We start from the raw sequence: 19,302 nt of genomic DNA on the forward strand, positions 1-19,302 counted from the left end.
TTGTTTGGCGGCGTCACTGTCCGATTCATTGGTCCATTACGGGCAAACCATTTGGAGCAATCAAAATTTTTTTGATAACTTTTGTGAGGCTTACTCTGAAGATGACGTGCAAAATTTTGTGATGATTGGACAAAATTTGCAGGAGTACCGAAAAAAACAGTTTTTGACAAAATCCAAGATGACGGAAAAACGAATTAGGCAGAAATTGTGCCATAGGATGCGTTGCGCTCATTTTGACCCAGGGAATCCAGGGATGCCTTTAAATTTTGGACATGGTTCAGAAGTTGCGACCATAAACGTACCTCTAAATTAGGCCAATATTTGACCCGATGGTGGCACTACAGCACTGGCAGCACTCGGCCCAAATTTGGTCAGAATGTTCCCTAGACCCTCCCCAATCATTGTGCCAAATTTCACAACTTTTTACCTGACAGTTTTATGGCCTACCATAGACACCCTAGCCAGAAGAAGAAGAAAAGGTAGAATAACAATAGGGTTCCTACGCACCTTCGGTGCTTGGCCCCTTTATAATGTTTTATTTATGTAGTGCCTTTCTCAAACCCTGACCGATGCATAAGCTACATAAGCATTTAGCATGGCTCAGTATACAGCACTCAGAGCATTCTTAAATTAATACTGACTTCATGTCTCTGTCCATTTTACCAATCCACAGCTGTCAGCACGGGATAGTCCATCCCTAAAAAGAAAAGGGTGTTTTAGGTGACCAGGATTCAGCATCACACCAACAGAACCAACAGAAACGTTTTTGTGTGGTTCGAATAAATCAGTCTTCAATGTAAAGAAACACCTTCCACCTCACTGATTCTCTCTCTCTCTCTCTCTCTCTCTCTCTCTCTCTCTCTCTCTCTCTGTCTCTCTCTCACTCACTCACTCACACTCACTCACTCACACTCACTCATGCACATAGTGGGGTGGAGTGAGTTCTCTTCTGTAATGATTGTGGGGACATCTGACACTACCTTCCTAATCACTTGGTCCTCACAAAATGAATTGCTTTTTTATTTTAAAAAATAATAATAATAAAATAAATAAATAAACATGCAGCTTTTATTTGGAAAAACTGAAAGGGTTTTTGCTTTTGAGTACTGAGGTTAATGTTAGGGTCAGGTCCTCTCAAAGTTAATAATCTGTATGTAGCTGTTAGTTTTAAGTACATAAGATCCAGTGAGCACTGGCCAAAATATAATGGCAGTAAGAATATATTAATGTTTTCTAAAGTATTGACTGCTCCCAGACTGTCCTACACTTGGTTGCTGTTGCTTTCAAGGTCAGGAATCTGAAAAATGGAAGCCAGAGTCAAATTAAGCTACTACCATGTCAGTTTACAAAATAAGACTAGGTGAGCATAGTTGTTTATTTCCTACTGCAGTGGACATTCTTTCACTAATATGTTAATAGGATCATTAATAAAGAGCAAGAACCTGTGCATGGTCATTAAAAGAGTATGAGGACTTGACTGAATCATTCTCACTCAATAAATTTGTTTAATACTAACATAATTTTGATTCAATAAAGCAATAATAAAGTAGTAAATTCAAGTAATTTAATAATAATGATATACTGCTGCCTGCACATAAGTATTATCATCTGCACCTATTTACTGTCTTTGCTAGGAGCCACTTAGAAGAGAGATTAACTAAACCTAAAGAGTGTGATTTTGCAGGCTGATTACTAATATTATAGAAAGTATTTAGATCAGTTTTGGCTGTAAGATATAATATGAAAGATTTTTATTGGACTACAATTTTTAACAGTGGTAGGGACAAAATTTGACATTTCAAAAAGTGCTGCGGACATAATTCTTCAGCATAGATTTTGTTAATACAGCATGGCAGCATGCAGTAGCTAATGTAGGCTAATGGCTAGCTTTGTTCTCTTAATCTGTATGTAGAGTATTTTATAAAGATGTACATATTAAAACTTTTCCAGGAACGGCTAAAAATGACCACGCAAGAAAATGTTACATACTAGGTTAAAAATCAAATACTATAATGTACTTTTCATTTATAGTATGCTAGTCACTTTTTCCCCCAAGAATCTCCCCACACACGTACATTTTAACAGTTAGTCACCTCTTCCAGGCCGGCCTGCTTGACAAAAACAAGAGTTATTGTCTACAGTGGCTGGCAAACTATCATGAATATTTCTCATTGTTTTGTCAAACATATTGCATCTTTAGTGAAACATTTATTGAAAAATTTTAATTAACCGGTTAAATAAGGCTAGCCAGCTGTTTTTACGGCAATAAACAATGTATATACCTTGGACTGTTTTTCTGAATACAACAGTGAAGTAAAATGCTTTTAATTAATTTGTTAGTACCCTAGTCTGATTTCTCCTGTTTTATAAAAACATGACATGTAACAGTGGGCTTTAATATTTTGTAACTGACAAGTATCAATGAGTAATGTGTTAGTTGATGCATTGAAATATGAATTAATAATAGTTTTTGGTAATAGACTCAAGATTTTTTAATGCAACTCTACCAAAAATGTCATAAAATTATAGACATTAGAATTTGTAAATGTTTTACCCTGACACTTCACAACCAAAACCAACAAAACCATTTTCTTTTTTTGTTTTTGACTGCTACAGGAAAGCTGCAGGGAATGAATGAAAGCTCAACCACAGTCATCATGTCATCCAAAAACGTCTTGATCAGTGACAAGGTCATGAATGTGGCTAACTTGGGTGTGGTGCCATCTGGAGAAAATAACATGCACAGGTACTGAAATTAAATTGTTGTGGTCTGTGTAGAGTACAACATCATCCGTAATCTGGTTTACCTTCCTCACTGCTCTTTCCCTGCTTTGGACAGTCTCATTTGATTTTTCTCTTTGAAATCTTTTGAAAAACCATTATAGCTGTACTGTAAGTATTAGTCATAACACACTTATGATTTATGTTGGGTTTTGATTAAGGGTTCCACAATCAATGCAGTAGGAATGAAGATACAATCAACCCATTAAGGGTGTTTCTTTATATACGGACAGCAAAATCTCCTGGAAAATGATACATAGCCCTGCCAACCTGTTTATACCAGCCACCCCAATAAAGACTAACTTTGGAGAGTGGATATTTCGTACTAACAAACAAACATGAAGATACATACACACAGTCCTCTCCCCTGGTTTTTAGATGAGAGCTGTGTTTAAATGGATTATAAAATAAGAGTTGGACAGGAGACAACCTTAAGCTGAGACTCTCCATCATAGGCCATAGGGAGACGAAGTGGTAATCACTTTACTGTACTGCTGTAAAAATGCCCATGTCTTATTGGAAATAAGCAAATGTACAAATGGTCCCATCAATCACTGCCTGATGACACATATGAAAGGATGTGAATGTAGATGACATGTATGTGATCTGTGTGAAAGTATTTTTTGCACCAGTATTGTGCTTTTCCTATTAGCCACTGGTTGAGTAAGAAATGTTCCAGTTATGTGAATATTTGGTTCCTGCATAAACATATAAGTGTAATCTTAACAGCCCATAAAAATCAAAAGGAAAAAAAATACTTTCATAATATCATCTCTTCATATGGCTATGGTTTAACTTCAGTTTTTAGTGCATTTCAACAGCATTATTTTTGCTTTCATGAAATTTCCCAGAGCAGTGAGAATCATTTGAGTTTTGTCATGGAGAGTTTTTGTTTTGTTATCACTGTGTAAATTTAAACCCCTTTGTCAGAAGCCTTTTATACTGCCTTCAGCCAGTATGTAAGAGAGAATCTTCAAGTCCCCATCTGTGTTTTTGTTGTTGTTGACTTAATCAGATGAGTGAATCTCGTTGTTATTCAGGATAGTTAAAACCTGTAATAAGTGATCAGGCACCTGTAACTCTATAAAACAAATGTGCTAACAGTGGTGTTGATTGGCCATTCCTAATTATCTCCATTTTGTCTTCATTGATAGCAAATCCACAGGCATAACAGTGCATCCTCCCTGTGCCACTGCTTCAATGTGATAGATTTAATTTCTGTTTAAATGGACACTGGCTAACAGCTAGACTGTCCACATGCTTTCTGAAGCTCAAGGCCAATTTATACTTCTGCATGTGCAGCTCTGCGTGCAAGTCAGGACATCGGATGCTCGCACAGGCCGTAGTATTTATACTTTATATAACGTGAGTGTGTCCTCTAGGTGGCGCTGTCACATGAACTGCACCAGAATTTACTTATTTATACAGTGAAAAAAAAAAACATGCGAGTTCTGTGTTGTACTGTAGGAATAATAAATGGAAGATAACACGGACATCATTTTGTTTTGAAAAGTGCTGTGGAAAAAAGAAACCCCACGTGATTAATTATAAACCAATTCTCACTGAAAGCATTTCTGAAGTGTTTTAACCCATCTGTATTCAGCAATATGAGCAGCTTTTGTATCAGAGCACTTTGATTTAACTAGTATTTAATCCACAATATCAGAAAGCCGTTTCAGAGCACAAGCTTGTCTGTAGAAGTACTGGAACTGATGAGGGAAAACTATATTGTTTACACTTTGCTTAGAATTGTATTGCTTACACTTTGAACAGTTTTTTTCCCCCCTATTTCGGCTGCTCCCATTCGGGGTTGCTGCAGCAGATCCCCCATACGCATATTTAGATTTTTTGGCACAAGTTTTCCAGGCTTGGGACCAGCACTGAGAGTACACTGGCTCGTGCAATCCTCCAGTGGCTGGGGTTGGCCCCTAGTCCACCAGGGAACCACCCTTTGAACAGTATTACTCTGAATTAAACAATTTTAATCTGAATTTAATCAAGCCCACTGAAGAAATATCACAACGTTTCATCAAACTGTTTCTGTGTACGAAATCAGGCACGCCTCCCAGCTAACCGATCAGCGGTTACCTGACACACAGCACCGAAGAGACGCACAATGCGTAGTTAGCTTGTCGGAGAACTGCATGCTAGCACGTCTCTGCGTGCCACGTTTACCCATGACTATGTTGCAAAAACAAAAACACTGGACAGCACAATCTTGTTCGAGATGTCAGCACAAGGTGCACCTTTCATGTGATTCAAAGGCTATTTCAGCAGCGCTGGTTTGTTAATGTAACTCTGTCAGATCATGATATTACTCCAAGGAGGAAGTAGTACCTTAAGCGACTTCAGCATCCCTTTTCAAAGGGATGCTGAACTCTGAACAATACAGGAATTGAAACAGCCACACGAGTCAAGCCTTGAAGACTGCAGCTTGTGAAGAAATAGAAGTGGGACAAAGGGATTTAATTTGTCTGAAGACAAACCTAACTTTGTCCTCCTCCCAGCAGCCCTGGATCCATAGTTCAGGAGGTTGAAATTTCTGTCCTGTAATTAAGGGATAAAACTATAAGACGCTGGAGTTCTACACTTGAAAGAGTAGTACAGTATCATTAGATAGAAATGTGCTGGTTCTATAAAATGTCTGTAGTTTTTAGTTCATATTGTTTCCAGAAATCCTTAGGCATTCTCAGAATGCATAGAGGGCCCAAAGTACTCCTTTCTGCATTTGTAATGCATCGTTATGTATTTCTTGCTGGCTAGTTAGAGTTTACGGGCTCTTAATGAGTTGGTGTCTGACACTGACCTGAAAGAAACAGAATCTTTCATGTTTCTGTGAAATGACTAAGTGCAGTTGCCAGCTGATCATCAATAATTCCAACTTGCCCAGTTTATACTTGCCATCTTTTTTCTACATTCCTCCTGTTAGGACTTGATACAGTTCTCATTACAATTAAATGATGGCTTTCATGGAGCTGAACTACCATTTTATAGAGGTGACTTTTTGAACTACATATTTAAACTTCTTCAGTACTGCTGGCACTGAGCTGGTTGTTGCCACCCTTTTGATGTGGCCAATCCTTGTGGGAAGTAATTGTCACCCTGTGCTCAAACTAGTGAGCAACAGGTGACCATATATTTTATGTATGTGTGCGACACAGAGCTGCAATTTCAGCAACAGCGGAAAGTGACAGAGTGTGACAAGCGACATGTGAGTTGAGATTTTCTGATCTGCGCGCACACAGAAGTGCGCCTTTGGGTTCAATACACTGACATGATCGTTTACTGGCTTTGTGGATGAACTTTGCACTTCAAAGGTGGGCGAAGGAACAAGCACTGTACATAATAAAGAATAACACTGGAGATTTTCTTTTCAAGTACTTCTTTAGTGCTAGACCAATCAGCAAAGGGTCATAATATGTATTTATTTATTTATTTACTTACTTACTTACTTATTGTTTATATTATGTATTTATTAGTAAACAATGGTTTATTACTTGTTTGTGGAAGTCTTAATTTAGTTTTGGTCCGTGATCATGTTGGCCGATTAAAAACTTCCTTGAGTTTTGGGGAAATTTACTGTGACTACAGTGGTCTCCTATAGCTCCACATATATCCATATATCCCATATGCCTTCCTGGCATCTTTCACGATAATGTGCCCTGCCACACTGCAAAAATTGTTCAGGAATGTTTTGAGAACATGACAGAGTCAAACAGTTTTACAGGAATTACAGCCATTTTTCCCTCCATTTTCAATCCATTTTCATTAAAGCTGAAAGTCTACACTTCCACATTTTGAAAATGTGTGGAAAATCTGTATTGCTGTATTGCTCATCAGAAATAATTAAAATACTTAATGAAGAGACTTCTTCAAACAAGTAATCAGCCGTTGCCTACTGATAAATATCATCATTAAAATATAATGACCCTATGCAGATATAGCACTAAAGAACACCATGAATAAAAATAAAAAATCACGAAAGTGTTATTCTTAATTATGGACTGTGCTTTGGTCATTCAGCCATCTTTTTTGCATCAGAACTTTGAAGCGCATAGTTCATCCTCAAAGTCAGTACGTGTGTTTACTTTTTGCAAGAGCTGAAGCAAATGGGCTTTCTTTGATAACCACAGGATTACTGAGCACATCAGTGTAGTGAAGCCAAAGGTGCGTGCATGCTGGGACGCTAGGGAGTGTGAACACGATGGTGCCCTTCAAAAAAACAACCCAACATGCATAAATATTGGACAGAACACATGCACATATTTACTCCAATGTAACTATATTAATTTTAATTTTAATTAATTGGATTATTTCTACTGAGCTTTAACAACAACAACAGCAATAATAATAATAATAATAATAATAATAATAATAATGCCAAATGGAAATTGTGGTACATAACATGTATAACATATATAATAATAAATGGTTTAAAATGAATCAAAAGCACTCATCTTCCATACTTCCAACTCCAACCCCTTTGTTTTTAGCTGTTACAGATTAACATCTTAATAAATTAAATTTTCTGTGCTGTGTAAAAATACTAAACCAGCAGTTGTTTAACACCTCCAACCCAGATGTAATGAATTAGAGATGCAACACTGACTGATAACGATATTCCTATTTTAATAGCATTGATATGGTTGACAATTATGTAAATAAATAGGTTATTTTAATACAGTAATGTAAATTTTACATATAATGGATTTGGATGTGTTTCTACGGTGTTTACACTTATGCACGCCATAGAACGCGTCTTCATGGTGGATCTCACACTTGATTTGGATTTAAATGCTGTGTGAAAAAGAAGCTCCTGCATGACTAAAACATGCTCTAGAATAGCTTTTTGTGCCTACTGCCCTTTAGTACCCATAACTGTGTTGTTTGTTCTTATTTGTTACAGATAAAATCATCATCACTATGTTATATGTAGTTAGTATTTAAATGGCTTATTTATTCCATAAGTAGGAACATCTGCTGAGTTGTAAGAAAAAGGACAGGATAAGTCAGGAAAATAACATCTAGTCCTGGCATCGGTGCTAAAAGAGGGTCTCAGCCTGTGGTCACGCATGTGCATTTATGGACTAGAGTGGGTTCGAATATCCTGCTGCAATGGACGATTTTGAATGTCACACCATATGTTGATCATGTGCAACTTATTAATTTATGCCCACAAAAATAGAAAAGAAATTGAGTTGCATCCAAACAAAATAGCAATTCCAGTTACTTATTCTTGTGTGTACATGAAAGTAGAGCCTGAAAAAATCTTCCTGTGCATAGCAGAGTATTTGGGTTGAAGCTCCAGCAAAACAATAAAAATCCCATGAAATGATTTCAAATATTCAAAAAGGAAGAAAAGAAGACATGAAACAATGGTACAAGTATTTGTGTATGTTCTGAACATGTGCCAGGGCTTATTATTTAGCCGTTATGTCAGTTCCTGTGTGCAGCAGTAGAGGGCAATGTTGTTTGTGTTAAACTGTCAGCATCACTGCACTGAGAAAGTATAGAGTGACCTTGGAAATTGTGACGTCAACAAGTGATGCAGCACCATCTACTCCACTGCCATCTGTTTCTTAATGTATACTTTGAAAAAGCACTATATAAATTTAATATCAGCACATTATTGTCATGGTGGTTGCTTTTTAAACATAAAAGACAAAAATTTCTTAGATCAAGCCATTCTTCTGTATGTGAGACTGTAAAAGTTGTAAAATTTACAATTACTCTCAGAAATCTGCTGTTTAAGCTTCAGGTTTTGTGTTTAAAATTACTTGTATACCTTATTTTCCACAACTTTAAACAACTGCAGGTTCACACCGTACACTCCTATGCTGAGTAGCAGAAAGAAAAGAGCCACTCTATAAAAGCATACCACATGTTCCTGTTTTTCTGTATCAGACTTGTGTGTTGATGTTTAGTAAAAGTGGATGTATGTGTATAAATGATGAGTAGAGTATGGTAACTGGGGAAAAAGCTTATGAGGTTCATTTTTCTCAGAAGTTAACAAGCATTAGTTTTACAGAAGCAGCAATCTATATTACTGTAGCTGCTGTTCTACTGATTTCTGTCTGAGCAGGACACTGACTGCAGTAGGGTTAGTGCATTACATTGTAGCATTTGCTGAGAAGAAACAAGAACATGGGGCTCTAGTGAGTTCGTATGTAAGATCTAAATCCCATTAGCAGATCCACAGGAGTGTATAATGAAGATATTACAAATTAACAGCAGTGTGTGTTTTTTGCAGACGTATTTACATAGCCTTCTAATTTATTTTTTGCATTAATGTATTTTTAAATCTTGATTAAGACTGAAGTCTAAAACAATCATTTAAAGTCTTAATCAAGTATAATAGACAGATTTCTGCAAAAGTTTAAAAATTATCTGTAAATTTTTTTTGGCAACACTGGGTGCGCTAACAGTAGCTGGGAGCATTCAGGGGTTTTTCAGAAAGGTCTGTGCATTGTCTCTATGAGAAGGTAAATGAGCAATGCTTGGAGAAACTGTAAAGACTCAAGGCTAAGGTTCATTTGTAGAAATGCTAGAATGGTTTCGTTGGTAACAAAAATTTCAAAGCCTAACTACAGTACATAAGGAATAAGTGCTAGTGCACAGAAATACACAGAGGTGTCATCTTGCATAGTGTGTAAAGAGGTAAGTGCAGAAGCAAGAGACGCAGTACCATTTGGGCTGCAGGGAAAACGCATTGAAGAACCATTCTGAGTGACCTGTAAAGGAAACATAGCATGTGGAAGGAGAACAGCAAGTAATGTTTTACAGTAATCATGCCTGGAAATGACTGGAGCTTGTCTGGGAATTTGAGCAGTGTAGGAGTGTCAGATGGATTGGAGTATTTACATTTGATGTCTATGGTGTTTGAACAGTCCAGCAGAGGGACATTCAGTGAGTATGTAGATGATTTCTGTTTCCGTTAAAGATAGTGTTTCTCCAGAAAAAAGTGCTCAGAACAGCTCAAGATCTTCTGTCACACCAGAGATAGAGAAGAAGAAAAAAGTGAATATGTGATTAGCATAGCAGAAGCCACTCAACTGAACCTTGGCGAGCTCCTCTGAAGCTACGTGGTTAACGAAACAGAACCTGTCCATACTACATGGTTTAATATAAAGGGATAAACACTCTCCTGTTTACACTGGGCACTTCTCGTACCCCTGATTGTGTGTGTGTGTGTGTGTGTGTGTGTGTGTGTGTGTGTGTGTGTGTGTGTGTGTGTGTGAAAAAGTAAGGCTGTGTTCACGCTAGTTGTTTTCCTTGGTCATCAGCAAATGTTACATGTAATCTTACGTGAAAAGGCTACAAGGTGATCAGAATTCTACTGAACTATAAAGCATTGGAATAAGCACCAGACTGATTTGACAACCTTTGCAGATTTTCACATTTTTGCCATGACAGTGAAAAATTTTTATCTGATCAGTCATGTCTTCATCATCTTAATTGATTTAATAACCATTTGTATTCTATCTTTGATTTAGCATATTGTAAAGATGATAATGTGTGCGTCTCTCACTCTCGCTCTCTCTCTGTATGTGAAAGATGGCAGTTGTGTGTGAGGATATTTGTGTTCTGTGAATAAATGGTGGGTTGGGGAGGCAAAGGTGGGGGTTAAGAATTGATTATGGTTATTCTGACAAATTCTGATAACTTGCCCAAGGACCACAGATACAATTAAGTAATAGCTAACTCTGGAAAAAGGATGTCTTCTCACTTGAAGGTATATGAGAGGTATATCAATGTCTTTGTATTGCTTGAGAGTAATGTTTTATATATATTGTTTAAATCAAACTCTACCTTTTGTATTCTCTTGCTCCTTGAGTTGTAACCTGGTTGGAGTGTATGACTTAACAAAGCTCAGTGCTTTAACTTTCCTCTTTGTTTGAAAGCGCTCCACCCTGAGGAGTACAAATCACTAGTTCGGTGTGTCAATTACGCACTTTCAGAAACATTAATGTTAAAATGATGCAGTACTAATGTAAATAGGGGGATGTGCAGCGTGATGACATGATGTCTGCAGCAGACTAAACAAGCCAGAGTTGAGCCTCAAATCACATACTTGTGTTCAAATCTAGAAAGTATGTATACTAGGTCTCCTATACAGATAGTGTTTGAATTATGAAAAATTCTCATGTATTTTAACCTAGGAAAAAGTGACTGTTTTACACATTATTTACAATCTTGATCTTCTCGTTAGAAACTAGCAGAGCTGTGTTTACCATCTCCATGTTGCTGCGCCAGGACAAATGTGTCCCAGAATAGTTTTAGAGATTGACATTCATGCCAGACAATAATGTTTTGGCTTTGACATGCCCTCTATTTACCTTAAATGTAAACTATTTGTGTTTAAAATACCTCAACTTACAGAAGTGCCTTGTAATCTCTATCAGAAAACACATCCTCCTGCTAGGTCAGGGACTAAGCATACCATCAGTTTAAAAACCCTATTGGGGAGCTGGTTCATATTTGGCTCTCTAGGCAAGCATCAGTGTTTTAAATCTGATGCGGGAAGCTATAGGAAGCCAGTGGAGGGAGCATAGCAATGGGGTAGTGTGGGAGAACTTGGAGGTTGAACACAAGTCGTGCAGCTGCATTTTGGATTAGTTGCAGAGGTCAGATGGAGTGCAGGGGCATACCTGCCAGGAGCAAGTTGCAGTATTCCAGTCTTGAAATGACAAGGGACTGAACAAGCACCTGAGTGGCCTGACCTGTTGCCATATTTCTGCAATGAAATGGCTGAGCAGAGCATTTAAACAGATCAGATATGTTAATTTAACTAGGTTAGTTTGTCTGCTTCCAAACCATATACCACCCCACTTTATGCTTAAATTTAAATTTATACTTCTTTCATCAACATTCTGATCTGTTTTCACTTTGGTTAACAGTTTCTTATATTACCCAAAATGTTGTTCGACTGCCTGCTGATAGTGGTGCCATTGGGGCCGATGAAAGAGTTTTAGTTCTTTAGTCTGTCCACCTCTCTCGACTCCTCATCTGTACACTTTGCTCAAACAGAGCAGGTTCCAAAGCTACAAATTTCATGCAAATACCAGTCCAAACCATCTCACTGATCACTAGTCAAGCTGATTGTCTGCTGTAACTCAGCGCAGCTGTGCCGTGTAGCTGCATTGCATTCTGGAACTTTGGGCTCAGCTTTTGCTGTCTCCATGACTTCTATATTGGATTTCTCATTAATATGCCTTATGCCTGAGAGAGAATTTTTTCCCCTCCTATTAAATGCCCTTGTAAATGCTCTAGCACTATTCTCCTGTGATGTCAGCATGGCACACAACTGCTAATTTCTTAGGAATAATGAAAATACAAGACCACCCAACAAAATAAGCATCAGAACTGCTGATCACAAATATTTCAATATAAACATATTTAATGTGTTTCAGTGTGTAGTTTTCTTTTAATAAAAAGTCAATCCATTACACACTACAGACTATTGCCCCATCCTGGCATATCAGTTTTCATGTGTTTGTATAGCACTTTCCAGATGTAAGTTTAGATCCAGAGGTGAACGTGACAAGGAAAAAACCCTGAGGTGACATGAAAAAAATCAAAACAAACCAGACTCAAAAGGGAATCGATCCTTTTCTGGGTGATGCTGGATAGTTGGATCATAAATCTTTACAGTATACAGTTGTGGATTAGTAAAAGAAAACAGTACTAAATGTGCTCAAAGGATGTTCCACATGAGAATATTATGGATAAGAGCCTAGGCCAGTCTTTATGATTACATCAGCAGTTCTTAAAAGCTACAAATCCTAAGAGTGAGACTTGGGCAAAAACAGTTTTTAGGAAGGGCAACTCTTCAGGGTATTCATGTGGGAACATCCACATCAAAAGGTGAACACCAAGCAGACATAGATCATCAGGATGAGCATTTCCTTTCACTTAGGTACAGAACATACATGGGTGTTGACCCTCAGCATTTGTTGTAGTGGTCCAGCTTTTCAGAGAAGTGAAACAACGGAAGGTGATCATCAGACAGTCTTGGTGCGTCATGGCCATAAGTTCTCACAAGTGTAGCATTTGTGAGTGTATCTGAGTGTGCTAATTGTATAGCCTTGAGCAGCTGGTTAGCAGTTGTGACTGCCCCTGTAGGCAGCATTGTATGATGCTGTCACAGCTAAATAGGGATTTGTGTTGGTGTCTGTTGGGGGAGGGGGAAGGGGGTAAATGGGGTGGGGTGGCTCATTGTGTTGCGCAATGGGAGGTGTGTCACTGAAAAAAGGAGGACCTGTGCGTGTACTAAACGCTTCATTGTTGTGATATGGCGTCAAAGTCGAAGCAGATGGCAAGAAAGTGTGTGTGTGTGTGTGTGTGTGTGTGTGTGTGTGTGTGTGTGTTGGGGGGGGCTTTGGGGGGGGCTTTGGGGGGGATGTGTTCAGTGGTTGGGGATTTCTCTCACTGCACTACAAAATCAACCTCAGATATATACACACACATTTGCTCTTTGTGTCCCACGCAACCTCCCCCTTGAGGTGCTCTCTGACCCCAGTGTCTGTACAGGGCAGGTGGGTGGGCTTGTGGGAGAGAACGATTGACAGACGGCCTCTCTCAGCCCTTAATAGCTTTTTAATCAGCTGGCATAATAGACTAGCTGTGCTTCCTCCTGAGCTAACATATTCTCTGTTTATTTTCTACTTAGCAAATTCTTTTTTTGTCTGTACTCGAATTATTTTACAAAGCTTCTTAATAGCTCTGTTTACATGCAGCCTAATATCCATTAATCCAATGGCTCAGTTAGAATGATAAAAACCTTCATGTTCACACCTAACGTAGAATAAACAAATTATATGGCTGAATATTGAAATTACCCTTATTTATGTTTTTTTTTTTTAAATAGGATTTACTACATGTTATGAAGCTGTTAGCTTCGTTTGAATTTCCTGTAGCGTGGTGGTAGTGTTGCAATTTTTTTTAAATCATCTGAGCAGTGCTAATAAACAATACATTTTTTCAGTTTTTTAATATACACAATTTAATATTGAGACAGTTGTGACAAGCTCGTTTTCTTTGTGTGATTGCTTACATGTTTTATGTTGGATAGACTCACACAAGTTGTGATTGACAGCATTCATTTTCTGATTTTTATATCTAGATGTGTTAAACTAGATGATGTTTAACACATCTAAATGTAGATATCAGGAAATGAAAGCTGAAATTATGAGCTATCATCTCATATTCATCTTTTGATCTCAAACCCAAATGTCTTCAGTGTATAGCAAAAACAATAGAATTGGACTGTCCTCAAGGGACAGTCAACAAGGATGCATAATAAACAGCACTGTAATACAGCCACTCATGGACTTTTATGGTGTTTTTTCATTATTTTCCAAAACATTGTATTTTAATGTCCTGTGTGTGTGTGTTTGTGTGTGTGTGTGTGTGTGTGTGTGTGTGTGTGTGTGTAGGTTTGCAGCCAAGCTGGTGAGCTCCAGCACCCTGGTGTTGGTGTGTGTGGTACAGAAAGATGCCAGCGCTCAAATAATTGTCAACACAGAAAAGACGGTCATCGGCTCTATGCTGCTCCATGAGCTCCAGATAGCACTTGGTGCCTCCTAGAATACTCCTTATACTACACACACCCCAACTAAAACCTGCAAAAAAGAAAAGAAAAGAAAAAAAAATACACACGCTGACCATTTTGTATGCATGTGAGTGAGTGAGAGAGAGAAAAACTACTTATGTTCCAGTGACTGTAAAGGGCAAGCCAAACACACATTTCCCCCAGTATTTACAGAAATTATATTTGGACCAGCAATTTGAGCATTTTTAATCCATTTAAAACAATTTTTTTTTTTTTATCCAGGGCTGTATGTGAACAACCTTCCTCTTATATATAGTTAGACCACAAAATGCATCCTGATACATGTGTTTTTACATGTATTTTCATTTAGAAAATTTTTAACTGTTAAATGATAAAAAGAGTTTTTTTTTTTCCTTCTTCAAACTCCAGATCATGGCCTGCAAGTTTTGATTCTCAGTAGCAAATTGTAGCACTGGTTTAACAGAAAGTGATTGCTTTAATCTAATTCTCTGTTAATTAGGTCTTTCTTGCACAGAAAACTTCAGTGATTTTTTTTTTCCATCCTGTTCTCTATTTACCACATCTACATGTGCACTTAGCACAGTCAAGATTTTCCCTGTACTGAGAAGTATTTCACTGTTCTGAAAAATAATTGGAAAGCCTGTTTACTACAAAATCATAATAGAAATATATATATGCATTAGTTATCTTCCTCAATTTTTTTTTTGCAAAACATTCTTGCATTCTTAAGTCAAAGATATTTGTAAATGAGGCTCTAAATATGTATAATTCTTATTTTCTGAAACGTGACTACGTTTTCAGAGGGACAAATTTGTGGTTACAGTGCCAGTGTAGTTGTGTGGGTCTGATGGCAAACGGATACCACAAATTCTATCCAGATTAAGATTCTCTCATTTTTCTCTAATTCTTAGACCGTTATTGTTAAGAGTGTCAGTGTAGTTTTGAATTTGTTATATAGCCCTGTATTGTATCCCTTTATTGAAGGAATTCATCAGCTGCCCTTAGATTACCATTATTATATTACCCTTAAAATGTATAAACAGTTTTCCATTCTTTACTCAGTACAGAGAAGCATTAAAATTCAGTGGTAACTACACTACAGATTGATGGAGATTGGGGGACTTCATGCTTTTTTTTTCATACTGCTCTTTATTCAGGATCAGAACCCATGGTCTTCCAGACTATAGCCATAACTCATGCACTCTGTGCCATCATCAAAAATGTTGTCCTGTTGACATTTTTATGAGAATGTGAGTGCATCTCTCTCCATCGTGCCTAAGTGTAGGTTGTAAGGATGCCACAGAACCATTAGGATGTGGACACACACCCACACATAATTATTGATCTTGGTTGCTGGGTTTGTTGTGTTTTGGCCCAGCTGGAAAAGTTGCTGTATTGATTTTTAAAATAAAATAAGATGAAATAAAGAACAACGTAACCAATTTTTAAAACAAGTGATGTCAACTCATTTTCTTTTGCAGAAATAAAATTTGTTAAACATTTAGATGTAAACATAAATGCCTTTATTAAAATAGTAATTGAGGTCATAAGGAGAAAGAAAAAGCACATTCCCGATTGGACCAATACAGTGACGATGGACAATTACTGCTTCTGTTAGTGGTAAATTTCGTTTGAACATTTTTCTGTTGTTGAATGGCATTGATGTTTCCCTGTTGTGATTGAAGTGCGTGTTTCTGTCTTGCTCAAAGCTAAAGCAAGAAACCAAGAGTTGGGAGACATTTGAGTGATGAATCTCTAATTATTTTTAAACTCTACAGTGCCTTTTGTAAAAACACAGAGCTGTCAAAGCTTTGCAATGACATTGAAATTGTTTGTGTGTGTGTTATGACTCTATTGCCATGGCAACTGCCTATTTGAGCCACATGCTCTACATGCTGTAACGGCAACCATGCTGTTAATTAGTAGCTGGCTGTAGGTGGCTCGCTCGTGCCTTAAAGAAGACCCTGGGAATTAATTGCCAGGATTGTGTGTTCCATCTACATGACTCAAATTTGTGTTTCAGGAAACCTGAACTGAAGTGGTAGAATTTCATAGTGAGAACATGTCACAAAGAAAGTTATGCATGCCTTATGGAAAATATTAGTGAATAGAGAATGTGGTAATTTTTGTTGATTACTTTTTTCTTTTTCTTTTTTTTTTTTTCTTTTAAACTTTTTTTCCCCACTGTGCATTTAAACGTGACAACAGAATCTAACCTTAGATTATTCCTTCATTCTTTCAGTTTAAGTAAGTTCTTTGTCCTGGTCAGGGTCACAGTGAACTGGAGCCTATCCCAGGAACCACAAGGCAGGAATACACCCTGGATGGCACGCCAGTCCTTCACAGGGCATCATGCGCATGTGTACACGCGTGCGCGCACACACACACACACATGGTTTTGGGAGTTGGGGAGAAAAAACAGAACCAAATGGAAACCCACGCATTTACCCAATTTGAAAACTAAGATTTTATAATTTTAAAGTTTTCCCATATGCAGATTTGTATCTCTTCTCTATTCTCGTCATTGCATACATTTGGCTCAAACGCATGCACAATAATGTGTAATTGAGGTTGCAATTATAAACATGGCTACTCTCTGAGGAAAGCTTGACTATGTCACTCTTCATTAGCAAACATAACCAACATATTTATGAACATACTCGGGCTTTATTTATCACCCCCTGCAATCGTCCTATGAAGTCCTACTACTTGGATTATCTGCATACTGTAATAGATGTGAGCACACAAATTAGCTGTATGCAAGGCATTTTATTAAATGTTCCTACATGTTACATAAACTCACTTCTGTTGTAAATTTCTGCTGTTAAAGTATCGTTATTTCTCAATATATAGTCACTACTTCCATTGGTTAACTGATTGCCTTTTTTTTTCTTTTCTTTTTTTTTTTTTTACACTGCACATCTTTTTTTCTGTATACTAAAGCTCGATAAATCTGATCCTGTGGGGGGGTTGGTGGTGGTTGTTTTTTTTGTTTGTTTTGTTTTGACAGCAGCAGAAATTTTACTGTTCCCCTGATCAACTGAATTATATCCTCTAATATGATACAAAAACTCCTCTAATGTCAGCACTGCCTCAGGCTTCCCTCCTAGGGCCCACTAAAATATACTGTGTAACAGCGATTCAGCCATAAAACGTGGCCCTTGAATAAATGATAAATGTGTATAGAGTCTGTCTGGATGAGACAACAAATGCTGAACAGGCACAAAGCAAATAGAAAGACAAGGGAAAATAAGTGCATTTTTGTTTGTTAAAGTATGCAGTGTTTGGAATTAGGTAACAGTTTAGCTGTGGGTGATCTGTTAATCTCACAGGGTAGGAACAGTTTTGAAAGCAATAGTCAGATTTTAGCTGTCCTTATATACTTTACTTTCTCCCAAATAACTAGATTTATGACCAGAAAGTACGACATTCCTTGTTATTCTTTAGGTGCTAACTAGAGCAATTTAATTTTTCCAAAATCCCATTGACACAAATAGTGTCTGGAAGGACATTGTAAGGGTGATTCAAAAGTGAAGCCAAAATGTCTCTTAAGCCCTCTAGTGGCTGGCTGCAGTACAGTTGTTAACCCCACCTATTCCTGTGACAGTCCCTGGGAAAGCTGGCAAAATTACATTTTAGGTTACATCTCCATAAATTATTTTCAGGAATAGTGTTCTGTCGTTTTTACGTTCAGATGACCATGATATCTTCCCCCAATATTTTTCCTTACAATTAATGCATTTTATAGGAGTTATTTGATGATAATTAAAAGGGCATGGTTGATGAGGTGATTGACAGTTTTGGACATAACAGTCGAGCCTCATGAACATGCACACACTTTCCAACACCTACCTGAAGCTCTTGACAGTTCTGTAGCAAAGCCAGGTCTTGTTCTTCTGTAAACTGTTATAACAGACCCTCAGTAGGGAGTTCTTCACAGTTTCTCTGGTATGTTGGTCATTTTAATATCTCAACTAGCTCACTGTGCTATTATGCTATAACCATAAACAAACCAGTGTAAGTGAACAAGTGAACAGTGTAAGTGCTATAACCATAAGCAAACCAGTGTAAGTGAACAAAGTGATGGCATAAACAAAGGCAGCTAACACTAGCTAGATTTCATAATAATAATAATAATAATAATAAATGGATAGCTTACTGTAGCTACAAGAGCTGGATTGAAATCAAGGAGAGCAGGGATTTTTTCTTCAAAAAAATCAGTTGTGTTGAGTGTAAATGTTGACTGCTGTTTACCAGTATATTTTCAGTTGGTTCCTTACATTAGCTACTTATACTAGCATTACTTTGAATAGCATGATAGACAGTGTCAGCTAGCTAGCAAATGGTAGCTCAGTCAGTCATGACTCAAAGCTCTAAAATCTTTTCCTGACAATGGTAAAATCAATAGCCAGAAGTATGTGGACACCATTCCTAATTTATTGAGTTCCGGTGTTTCAGCCACACGCACATAACTATGCAGACAAACACTGGCAGTAAAATGGGTTGTGCTGAAGAGCTCAGTGACTTTAAACGTGGCACTGTCATAGGATTCCAACTTTGCCACAAGTCAGTTCATGAAATTTCTGCCCTGCTAGTAGTTCCTGGTCAACTGTAAGTGCTACTATTGTGAAATGGATGCATCTACTAGCAACAAAAGCTCAGCCACAAAGCGGTACACCACGCAAACACAGTGGGGCTCTGTTGCAGCACTAAGAACAAAGGTCCAAGAACTGTGCATCAGGAGCTTCAAGAAATGGGTTCCATGGCTGAAGGATAATGGCCTGGGGCTGTTTTTGGATTTGGGCTAGGTCTCTTAGGTCCAGTGAAGGGTAATGTTAATGCCACAGCATGCAAAGACATTTAGACAATGCTTTACCAATTGTATGCTTTGCCAAATTGTTGCCAACTTTGTGGAAACAGTTTGTGCCCCTGTGTGCGAAGCAAGGTCC

At 37.7% G+C, this 19,302-nt stretch overlaps 1 protein-coding gene across 2 annotated transcripts in view; it reads left to right on the forward strand.

Moving 5' to 3' along the window:
• ap3b1a (adaptor related protein complex 3 subunit beta 1a) overlaps positions 1-15,807 on the forward strand; it is an 80,060-nt gene extending 64,253 nt beyond the window's left edge. For both annotated transcript variants that reach the window (XM_026928844.3, XM_026928843.3), the window contains exons 26-27: positions 2,617-2,746; positions 14,217-15,807. In XM_026928844.3, the coding sequence (XP_026784645.2) occupies positions 2,617-2,746; positions 14,217-14,367 (281 nt within the window). In that variant the 3' untranslated portion in view covers positions 14,368-15,807. The remainder of the gene's footprint in view (positions 1-2,616; positions 2,747-14,216) is intronic.
• The last annotated feature ends 3,495 nt before the right edge of the window (positions 15,808-19,302 follow it).

This window comes from Pangasianodon hypophthalmus, chromosome 15 (genome assembly GCF_027358585.1).
Source record: "Pangasianodon hypophthalmus isolate fPanHyp1 chromosome 15, fPanHyp1.pri, whole genome shotgun sequence".
NCBI classification, from domain to species: Eukaryota; Metazoa; Chordata; class Actinopteri; order Siluriformes; family Pangasiidae; genus Pangasianodon; species Pangasianodon hypophthalmus.